Source organism: Acanthisitta chloris, unplaced genomic scaffold, assembly GCF_000695815.1.
Source record: "Acanthisitta chloris isolate BGI_N310 unplaced genomic scaffold, ASM69581v1 scaffold13084, whole genome shotgun sequence".
Lineage (NCBI taxonomy): Eukaryota > Metazoa > Chordata > Aves > Passeriformes > Acanthisittidae > Acanthisitta > Acanthisitta chloris.
Genome location: NW_008669919.1, coordinates 31403 through 43678, shown reverse-complemented (window position 1 = coordinate 43678; position 12276 = coordinate 31403). Strand labels below are relative to the sequence as shown.

The window sequence follows — 12276 nt, the reverse complement described above, 5'->3', positions numbered from 1 at the left end:
TTCCAGCAGCAGCAATGAAAGTAGTTTCCACAATAGCATATTGCTCAGTGCAAACATAAATACAGCACCAGATGGCAGCTCAGCACATCGCAGTCCCAGGTATATTCCGGAAGGTATGATCAGCACTGCCTAAGTGCCAGCTGAGTGAGCCATAACTAATGCAGAGTTCATTATATAGTCTTCACAGTCATTTACCTAACGAGAAATCCTGTGCTGAAACAGACTGTTATCAAGGACCACCAGTAGCAAACCCTGAAGTAAATCAGAACTTGGCCTATAGATTTTCCTGGCAAAGATAAATAAAATACGTTTTAACATCCTGAGAGTGAGGATGCTGATTCAACAGCAACAGGATGTGGCTGCATAAAAGACACAGGCAAATTAACACCTAGATTTGGATGGAACAATCAAATCACAATGTTGGAGAACAAAATATAGTCAGCTTTAATCAATTACCTTCTTAAACAGCACAAGAAGGAACTGCCAAAAAAGCTTAAAAATATGTCCTGTTTTGCTATTCTCATTAGTTACATTGCCCTACATGGAAACAGTGCTGAATGCCATCCCTCAAATCCACCCCCCAAAAGACTAAGAACCAGAGTTCTTACCTTAGCATTTCCTTAACATTTGCCTCCAAAGATCTGTCTTGATTCTGAGCTCTGCAGGTTTAATGTGCTTTGGAAATACTATCTTTGCCTTACACATGCTGATGTAAGAATTAAAGAACACCTGCCCATAACACACTTGCAAAAACTGTACACCTGTGCAGACAGTCTGCCACACTGAGATAGCCTCTGGTTGGATTCACACACTACCTGCCACATACTGGAAGAGTTCAGTTCCAGGGAAAAAACCCAACCCAACATAACGAGCCCACAACTACAAGAAGGAAAGGAGACAGATCTTTAAAACTGCAACTCCAGAACAAAACCCACACACTGAAGCAACAGTCCTTAAGAATGTACAAAGAGGACCTTGACAATATGGACAAAGTATGGAACTTATGAAAAAAAAAAAAGGAGAGTTTTCTCTGGCTTAACTAAGTAGTAGTAAATAGCCTAAGTGAGAAGTATATGAGACTGAGCTTTGAGACATGTTCCCATGGATGTTGCTAGGGTAACAATCAAGCAATCCTACTTTCCAAGCCCAGAAGAAGGTATGACTATGATGCTAAGTTACATATCTGCAAGTACCTCAAGCAGAAATCTTGTTTCCACAAACATGAATTCTGTCTTACCCCATTAAGAATGAACAAACAAGCAGTGAAGTGTCACACGGCCTAATGGCAATGGTATAATCTCAAAAAAAGAGAAGAAAACCTTGACTCAGTCATCTCAGAGTAGTTACTTAAATTACACAGATGATAATACTTGATTTGTAACTTTGATTTAGTTACCGTTTCATGAGTTAAAGTGTGTTTGAAACCTTCAAAACTCTGTTCAACTCTTACTCAAAGACAAGGGGACCCATATGAATATTTTGGCATACCCTGCAGGGAGAAGGGATGCCAAGGTGAACTTTCTGATCCCCCATCTGTCACATGCTCATTTGTGATGGGTCTGCAAGACCTTTACACTGCCTTCAAAGCTGTGAATAAATTACAACCCTCCATAATAACTGAGCTGTCCTTTCCCCATTAGGAGAAATTTGATGACAGACTGTCAGGTGAAGATGCAGCTGTTAGATATTCATTAGATGTTTGGAGATAATTTGTAGAGGGAAATAGGTTGACATCATTGTTTAATAGATAAGCTTGTGCAGTGCATGATGTTTGCTTGTTCAGAACAATTAGGACAAAGTATAAATATCTGTAGCTCAGGTTCAGCTGGTATCACTGAGAAACAACCTATAAAACTTTCATTAATAGATATTACAGACAAATCTTCTGACCTGAGAAACACAAATCTAAGCAGAATCCCATACAGGATTCAAGCAGAAAGTGGACATCATTCAAAGAACACAAATGAAGTTTCCTAGGCAGTTTTATTTGAGGTAATGTTTCCAAATGAGAGTGACTACTGAAACATTCATAAAGGATCCGAGTCCTAGTGCACAGTGTACATGGCAGATGAGTTTCTCAAGGGATACCCCTAGGGCTAGCACATACCCTCATGTCATTCAGCTTTAGATCAAAACAGGTCTAGCAAGTGTTCTCAAAATTCATACCAAGAATGTTTGAGGCTCTCAAGCTTTTGTAAGTAAACTTCCTGCATGTCTAAAACTCAATACAGACTCAGAAATACTCTGGATTCTCATATTTGGCACTCCTCCATTTAAACCACTCAAGGACCTGACAGGTAAGCCACAGCCACACTTAGCACACTGACACAACCAAGTTGTACACAGAACAGTGACTTCAGGAACAAAGCTACACAGCTCCAGGTCTCACTCCCTTTTTTGTTCAGTACCACACTGGGCAACACAGCAATGCCTAACTTCCAGAAGCACCACTAGTTATACAACATACCCTACTTTTCATGAATTTGCAGTTCTTGGTCTCAAAATAAAATAAAACCTATTATGAGGAACACAACAGGCAGTTCTATTGTATAACACAGTACAACAGCAAGATATCTTGGCACAGATGTACATGATTTATAACTGCGAAGAAAACGAGTGCAGCATTGTTCAACCTAACATGTTTTCTTGAAAGCAGCATTTTTATGTGATTTCCCTTGGTCTCTATCAGCTTGACTATTTACACTAAAACTCTTTTAGGGAAAGTAATTGAATATTTGAAACATGACTGAGGCAATGAAATGCCAACCACTGAAATTGCTGTGTGGGCCTTAAATATGAAATACAGTAATAGTTCTTAGGAAACTTGGTTGCATTTCATCCGCTCTCATTAGAGGAATATAGGCACACAAAGCCTTGTTGTCTGTTACCCCAGAGCTGGGTAAGGTTGCTGGCAAACTGTTCTGGAGAAACATCCATTTCTCCAGCTCAAAGGGTTTTTGAGTTTGTGATCATGTCCTAGCCCTTAACCCTCAAGGACAGAGAACCCTACGGGTATGTCTGAATTACAGTTATAGATAAGTATACCTAACGTGAGAAAAAGTTTACAAATCCAATGAAAACAAGTCTCTACCTCCAGCATCATCTATGGAAAACTCTCCTAAAAAATTTTCTCGCCATGCAAATCCATGTAACTTAATGATTCTACAATTAGTACAGTTTTCCTCATCTCTCGGTTAAAAATCAGATAGGATACACCCAGAGAATTCCCAGAATGCTGCTCAGCCCATGGAAGGGAGCAGGGGCACAGGCAGGCTGGTGTCACACTCACATAATGACCAGCCTGTGCACAGGCTGCATGAAAATTATGCTCCACTTCAGAGCCCATTGCAAATGCTTTCAAAGAGTCTGTTGTCTCCCTCAATACCACAGTCCTCAAATATTTTAATGAAAACAGGACATGACACAGAAAACTGGTGATGTGGATAAGTAGACGTCTTTCCTCTGTCTCTAATATTTAAGATGTATTAAGTTTTTATTTGTCTTTTTAAACATAAGTGCTATTTATATGTACACTGAAAGGCAACATCCAATTCCACCATGTGCTTCTGAAAAGCCATTTCAAGTTTTGACACTGAATCACAACCTTAATTTCTCATGATCAATTAAAAAGATCTTGTGGATTTACCTACTTGCACAGAAGCATATCAATTAGGGTAAGTCTTTTACATAAAATACATGCATAGACCACGTTGATTGTTTCTGTCCCAACATGCTTCCTCTCCAATGGCCAAGTCTGTAAGGTGCCAGAAACTTAGCAATTCCCTTCATTATACTACACACTATTCCTTTGAAAACACACCAGAGTTTAAGCAACCTCTTAATTAAGGAAAAAAAAATAAATAGAATTACAGAGATGATAACCAACTCAAAAGATTTGAGGGCACTAACAGCAGCATCCTTTGATCAATTAATGCACAAAATCTGATAGCAACCACAGACTGCTGAAAAATGCTGATGACCTTAACGGTGCTGAACTAGTCTTCAATTCTTCTGAAATTATGCCTGCTTATACTGTGGTTTACATAGGGACTCCCTTTTTAATTAGTTGTTTTCTGCTGGGACTATGAACTGTATTTGTTGCCGAAATGTAATGTATTTGCTTTAATTATTGATAGTCTCATATGTTTATTCAGGGTACATTTACCAAGAGATTGTTGTAATGCCTGAGATGTTCCTTTCTTTTTTTTTTTGTTTGCAGGAAAAACATTACTGAACTCAGAAGCACTGAAAAACTTACATAGAATTTCTTACTAGACATAAAACTTCTGAAATTTGAACACACCACAGAAATTTGCATTTGATTTTGCTGCAAGTGAATTGCCTCAACTGAAACCCTCACTAACCATACTCATCATTCAACTGTAGCTCCAAAGTATCTGGGGAGGATATCAGCTCAATAACCATAAGAGCTGCTGTATCCACCTGTTTACTGAACAGCAAGAGAGAAATGCCACAGTAGTTCTGGCTGCTTATGAGTGCAGATGATCAACGACAGGTTCCATTTCTAGCAGCAAAACATAAGACAAAGGAAGCTCTGAGCTTCAGCAGCCCTGGATGCTGAAAGAAACCAAAAGTGTAAAACAGGAGAGTTTTCCATAAATTCGGAAAAGCACCAAAATAGTTTCTACGAAGGCCTACTGCAGTGCTATGCAGATGTTGTCCACTTTCAACCAAGTTTACAGCCACCCTGAATCACAGCTCCTGACCAGTCAGGGCCCTCAGAACTCAGAGAAGTCACCTCACAGAACTCCACAGGCTACAACATCACTTTCTTTCAGGTCATGAAAACTTAAGAAAGCCTACAGGTGAGGAAAAGCAGCATCACCATTGCTATTATTGTAATGGATAAGCAAATATTATTTGCAAGTGTACACAGTTAATACCAAGCATGCCCTCGGCTTGGAAAAGGATGCAGTTTTGTATCCACCTACAACAACCAGCTTTGTCACACACTCATGGAACAAGCAACTTCTCCCTGTCCTGACACAGGTGCAGGTAACTAGTTTGTTCTGATGTTCACACCTTAAGCTACAGTAACAGCTAAATGCTTCACATCTTCTAGTTACAGAAACAAGTAGTCCAAAATTCAACTTCACTGCATACAAAAGGTGAGACTCACGTTCTAGGCTTCCACTGACACAAGCCTAGACTCCATGTCAACATTTCCCCCTAGAGAAGCCAAAGCCCTAATGGCCCAAACACATCAAATTTACACAAGAAAGAACATGTTAGGAATATCAGCTTAAGATTCTCTCTCAGCATTCCCTCACACCTTGCATGGTACAAGTATATTAACATACTCGTCTTCCAAAGTTCTTATTTGATCCACCTCAAACAGCAAATTCTCCTCGGTAAAAACCAGAAGTTGCCCTGCCATGCAGGGCATTGTGCTTGGAGGTGAAGTTTGCAGGTAGAGCTGTAGGTTTCCCAAAGTCATGCTGCACAATTTGCAGCATGAACTGCTGGGTAACTAGACAGCAAGAGCTACCACCACTACATCACCAATCCAGGCAAATACAAGGTGTCACAGGTATCAAAAAATAATATCTTTCTGAGCAGGATGTTCTGCTATAAACAATTCCAGGTCCAGAATAATGAAATCATGCCTTCACAATAAAAATTCATTAAATAAGTCAGTCTTCCTAAGAGAAAGTAAGTGTGCCAATTAAGCAAAAACCCTGTTACAGGCAAGAACTGCCAGCAGCACAAGTTATTTTAGCTGACATTACTTCAGAAAAAGCCCACCATTCACCATCTGTTCTGGCACAAATTCTGAATGCTAAGAAAGTTTCCAACATCACTGATGAAAAGAAACCAGTCAAGATGCAGAAGTTTTTGTTTTGCTGGTAAAAAGAACAAGCATCTAGGACAACTCACATTTCAGCAAGAACAAACACAAAACAGACGTATTGCACATTTCATACAAATCATTACAGAGAATTCCAATAAGGCAGAGTGCAAATGGAGGACATGTAGGGAATCTAACACCAGACAAGCAAAGCTGCTTACAAATTTTACATGAGGAGCACATGGGCAGCTCCAGACAGTGGGTCACTGTTTCCACTCCAGGTAATAAGCCTAAGTTTTAAGAGAATATGACAACTCTGTAGAAATACATGAACACAAACAACACCTATGTCCAGAACAATGGCATCAAAAATGAACCTCTGGAATGTCACCATCTGAAAAACAGAGGTCTGAAGTTTGAAGAGAGCCTCTAACCAAGAGCTACCTACTACTTCACTTCCTTTGAAATGTTTGATGAGTTCATAGAGGGATTATACCAATACTATGACAACAGCAGATGATCTCATTCAGGTAGAATGCATTCCAATGCCATCCCTCCATATTCCTATGATTTATCCAATGAGTATACTGTACTTTTTCACTGAACACTTAGGGGAAGAAAATACTTTCCCATTTCCTTACTAGTTTTGTCCAGCACAAAAAAAAGTATGAACAAACTACCCAACAAAACCCACAAATCAAAACCTGAGTAAAAGTGAAATATGAAGTTTGCTAACTGTCAGGACATTAACTATACACAAAAATACCATCTGAGATTATGGCTTAGAACTATGTGGTCCATCACTATGACTAAGTTTAGACAAAAACAGATGAACATAATTAACAGATTTATTTCTTCCCCCACCTGAAACAAAACACCAGTATGTCATCGCAATTTATGAATGAGCTGAACATTTAGGGCACCTTTTTAACAGCCTGGAAAATAAGGCTCCAAAAATCCCTTACAAGTTCTTTCTCAGAAAAAAAGCTAAATGACAGATGGAGTTTTAATATTTCTCATGACACCAGATGATGCTTTATGTGCAGTCATGCAATACCTCCTAAACAGTTATTTCAAAAAATTCTAGTTTATGTTAAAAAAGGTTTACTAGTAATTTAACATCTGTTAATATTTTCTTTCTAAACGGAAGAAACCAACAAGGTCAGTTTAGTAACAGCCTCAAAGCTCTAGGGAATATGCTCAATATGTGAGCTAGGATTCCTAGAATCAAAAACCTTGGTTCTTTTCTATGACCTTAAAAAAACCTCATATAATTATTAGAGTCACTTCATTTTTACAGATTTTACAACGATAAGCTTAAAAATGTCAACATTTCTACTTTCCCATAATCTTAGTATTTTCTTCTTCTTTCTTTTTCCTCCCCACAGGACAATTTAAGCAGAACCTCTTTACTAAACCACTTCAACCCACTACCACTGGAAACATATCTCATATCACAGAAACTTGGATTGGTATGACACTGTCTGACCCCTCATAAAGCAGCCTGAAACTCAGGCAAAGTTCAGGAACAAATCTTCAGACATAACAGGTTAATTGGTTGGTTTTTTCCTTCACCCAATGAATTTCTGATTTCATATGAAACAACACTGTTTAGAAGTAAATAGATTCCTTCCTTATATATTCTCTTCCACTTTTTTCAAGTATTCTAAGTCCAGATGAGGTTGGGGATGAAAGATTTGGGAAAGAATTGTTATTAAACAAGAAAAAACTAAATGTTTTTAAGAAATTTACACTCCAGATACTATTTTATGTTCAAATTAGGAGTGCAAACTAGAAGTAATGCATGGATTTAGGAGAGTGTTTAGTGCTGTCTATTCATCAGATTTATATAGGTATGCAGATGGCAAAAACCTTAATGAGGGCACTACATCAGTTTTGTAGCATCTGTCCTACTTACCAGCAGATCAAAACAGCATTTATTTGAGAGCATTCAACTCAATCCCACAAAAGCAGACTGATATTGGCCAAAAAAAGAAAAAGGGAATGTCTGAGGGTCTCTCTTGCTCATCTGTGCATGTTGCAGTTCTCACTGAGAGCATTGTACAGCCATACAAAAGAAGTCCATCTCACCAGGATATAAAGCTTCAACTGTAATGCTGAGGTCAAACCCTTCAACCACTTAAACTTAAGTCTATTAAATGCAGAGTAGCAAACAGAGCAATACTCCCAAACCTAGTTTTATTACTTCAGTTTTGAGAGTATAGTTTTATCACTTATGATTGTGAAAGATGTCCTTCCCAGACACACCTAAGGCTAGCAAAACTCTGGGTAGTTGAGTTGAGCACAAAAAGGCTGCACCTCCACAACAACCTGCCAGCCAAGCCTTCCCAGCACTGCATTTCACTGCAATAAATCCCTTAAGCAAAGGCCTCTAAAACAAGCAGAACAAACAAAACATGTTTTATCTATTCAAGGAGAACATTCACCAATTCTGTAATTCAGGCTAAATGACCTTCCAGAGCCTAGGCCAGGCTGACAAGGTATAAATATATCTCCAGAGATACAATATATATAGGGACACTATCATTTCTATAAAACATACTGAAATAAAGACTTGGCACTTACCGTTACAGACTTGAGAGTCATCCCGTGATAGGTGCCCATAGTGTCAATCTTAAAGCCTTCCGTTTCTGCAAAGAAAAAAAGGCTCCTGTAAATCTTCATGGACACAGGGATGTCATGCCTAAATGGACAACACTGGAAACATATCTGAAGTTATTTTTCCCAAGAGCACATCTTGCTATTGGTAGTGATTTAGGTTCTGTTCACAATACAAAACCTGGTTAGTCATTAAGGAAATCTTTAGACAGAGGTCCATGTGCTATTTCTGTTTTCTATAACCACAGTCAGCTTTTCCTGCTGCACAGAATCATTTAAACCTCTTCAGAGAAAGGATATGAATGCAAATCTTTGTGAGAATATGTTACAACAGGAATGTGGTCTCAGAAATCATCTTCACCACGAAACTGAGAAGTACCTCATATTCCCAGAAAACATCATAATGCAACACATTCTACCTGTCGTTGTATTAATGGCAAAACATACTCAATAGGAAACAGGTTTACATGCCAACTGTCAAACTGGCCATTTAACCTGATAAACTCACTTCTGAAGAAGAGCAACAAGGTAATTGTCATATGATACAGAGGAGAGAATCTGCATAAATTCACACTACCACGCTAAAGGTTGTAAAAGGGTTGGGGTTTTTTTTACAGAGTGGTTTTTTTAGTAGTTTTAATTAGACTGAGTTTATGCTAAGTGCCAGAAGTCTGCAAGTGCTCAGTGACAAAACCTCCTGTCAGTAGCTTGTTTGCTTTTGAACACTCCTTCTCTGTCCCCCTATTCTCAGTCCTCTAGGATCAGAGTCAGCTCCTGAACACTGCCACCAGGACTTGGCAAGAAAACTTTTCTCCTATTGTAAATTTCCTTGCCTCATGCATCCACTGTCAACTGATCCCATCACCCAACCACTCCATTAATTCCCCCTTAAAATGGCATGATAATCACTGATCAATCCACAAGCAAGCATTTGTCTGCACCTAAGAAACTTTTGGGCTATTTCAACTATACCTGGGGAAAGGTAACTGATACTGCACAGAACCAACTATTTGGAACTGGTAGATTTTTGCCATTTATCACACCACTTTCATACAATCCACCAGCGCAAAAACAAAATAGATGAAAAAATGATACGGAATCATAGCAATGCTCCAACCTGAACCTACAAAAAGTCTAAGAAAAACGTTAGATTTTCAAAACTTTTAAGAGCTTCTTGCTCTCATCATGAGTAAATTAGCTTAAATTGAAACCCAGACAACCTTAAAAACAATGCAGATGCTCTGGGAAGCATCCGTGGTTGCTCATCTTTTCTTCCTAAAACGAGAAGGATTATCAGACACTAGTAGGAAATGAGGCAGAAAAGTTTCCCAAATTTAATAACTCTCCAGTGCCTAGAAAAAGATACTCAAGAGTTGAAAACGGATCATACTCCTCTCACCACAGAGAGATCTATCTACTTTCTGAACATTCTTTTGGGTTTTACCTTTTCCTTCTCACTCCCTCAATATTCTACCAAACCTGCCACCAACTACCAAGTGGAGGTGCCTAGTGTTATTGACCATGTTTTGTTTTATGCAGTCACCTCAGCTCCAGCCCTTCTTCATCTTGACTTCTCAAGCCCACCCCTCCCTCCCCTTCTGCCAGACTTCACATTTCTGAACTACACAGAGTTGATTCTGAGAAAGTAAATTGCAGATACAGACACACATGAATCCAGTCTTTCCTACTTTAAAAAAAAACCAATAAAAAAAGGGGGGAAAAAAAGCAGCCTAGCCTCCCTATATAAATTGTATTGCCTTACCACCTTTCCCCTTCACCACAGGCTGTGACTGTGCATCAAGTCTTAGGTCAGGGGTCATACAGGTGAACTTGAGTTAAAGATGGTCAGATACAACTGCACTAACACTTCCATGGCTAACAGCTTTCTCTGTGACTATATAGGTCACTGCTTCTGGGCAAGGAGCATATTAATATTTCAGGTGGTGCCTGAAGCCTTGTAGAAAACTTGGTAGAGTTCCCAAAGTTGAAGAGATGCTTTTGCTGACCTGGAGTGACATAAATCAGAAGTGTATAATCTAGGCTGACAGTTGGTTGTGAATTACAGAAGGTCACCAACGGAGGAACCTTTCCCTTTTCCAGACTGACCTATTATGGGTTCCTCGTGCCTGTGACACAGAGAATTTCTAACTATTTTGGTCAGATGTTCTTTCTGAAGACTACAGACACCCCTTAACAAGGCAGCACAGCAGCATCCCCCGTTGTGCCTGGCCTGCCACAGCTCCTTTCCTCTCAGCACAAATCCTGGCTCTGTAATTAGTTTTACATGTTTGTTCCCTGTCTCCATCAGCAGAGCAAAGGGAATAAAGGCCCACAGAGCCAGCAGCACAGTTAGAAAGTAAATCAAAGGGGACTGAGGCACCTGGCAGGGAACAAGCCTCTGCTCAACTGCCACTGGTTTCATCTTTTGCAAAACTCTTCCCAAGTCGCTCATAAACTCTGTCCTGGTTCATTTAATGAGCCATAAGAACCACAAACCACAGCTCTGGCTCTCACCAGCTTCCTGCTCCCAGCCTTGTGCTGATCTAGCAGGAGAAGCAAATAACCAGGATGAAGAGACACTTGTTGCCTCAAGCACCAGAGTGAGCTCTCCTGTCTGCTGAACATGTCCAGCAGCTACACAAGGGCTCCCAGTGCTATTTAGCAGCTACTCAGGTAACAACAGTTCTAATCATTTTCAAATAATGGCATAGTAGTTTTCTTTATTAATGCAAATCTAAGAGATGTTAAATGGTCAAAGCAGAATGTAGGTACCCACATATATTCCTGAAAACCATTACTGCAGCCACAAGACCTACTGTGGGCCCCAAGATATGCTAGCTGCAATAGGGTAGGATCAAGTAAAGGAAACCACCTTCCAAACAGCCCACTAGCTCCCAAATTTCCTGCCTCAACCAACTGGTGAACAAGAGTTCAGCATTCCTAGCTTTCAAACAGCCACAGCAATAGCCTTCTTGAAGCGATAACAGCACGGACACACTTCTCACAACACAGCTTTTCTTGACCTGATCCTCACATACACCAACTGATGACATTCCACCCATCAGCCACTCACTTTTCTTACAGAAATAAACAAGTCAGAGCTCTGCAACCTGCACTTGTGTGCCATTTAGTAAGGTCTCAACAGTTTGTACACTTGGCCATATCCTGCAGCACCTTCAGCTCCACTCACTGCACACAGCCTGTGCAAAGCAGGGAACAAACACTTCCAAGTCAGGAACTCCACAGCTACAGTTTCGTTCCCACTTCAAGCACTGCTGAAGGTCTTGGCCAGGTTAATGTTGTAAGAGACATTCAAGGGTCAGGCTAGAAAGCAAAGAGGCACTTCTTCCAGAGCATTCTGCAAGGACAGTGGCTGACCCTGATACAGCTGCTCAGAAGCAGACCTGGGATACAAGAGGAACCACGGGGCCACAGGAAGGAGGAGTAGAACCTGGAGTGACCTGGAGCAGCAGGGGACATGCCCTCAGCACATAGCTGCACCATACCCTCTGACCAACAACACAAACCAATGCTTCTCCTCTCCCTCCCAAACCAGCTCCAACCTATGCTGCTGAGTCATGCACCAGCACAGAGATGAGATGCTGATGCTTGGCCAAGAATCAGTTTGTAACTCCAGTTTCCAAAAATCAGTTTCACATGTGGTAATAGATGATGCAGCTAAAATGATTAGCCATCTACAAAGAAAAGGATATTTAAGAAGCAAAGAGGCCTTTAAATAAAAGCATTGTGATGGCAAGACTTTGGACCCTTATTTTTAAACTTGGAATTAGATGCAGAACTACTGTTAGAAAACTTACTTGAGCATCTTCAATACACTGGCATTTTTC

At 40.0% G+C, this 12276-nt stretch overlaps 1 protein-coding gene across 1 annotated transcript in view; it reads right to left on the bottom strand.

The window, feature by feature from the left end:
* Window positions 1–4506: 4506 nt before the first annotated feature.
* The window catches only part of CDC73 (cell division cycle 73), a gene marked incomplete at its 5' end in the record, with an annotated part of 34460 nt that continues 26690 nt past the window's right edge, over window positions 4507–12276 (bottom strand). The window contains 2 exons of the mRNA XM_009073498.1: window positions 4507–4578; window positions 8396–8460. Of these exons, the coding sequence (XP_009071746.1) occupies window positions 4507–4578; window positions 8396–8460 (137 nt within the window). The remainder of the gene's footprint in view (window positions 4579–8395; window positions 8461–12276) is intronic.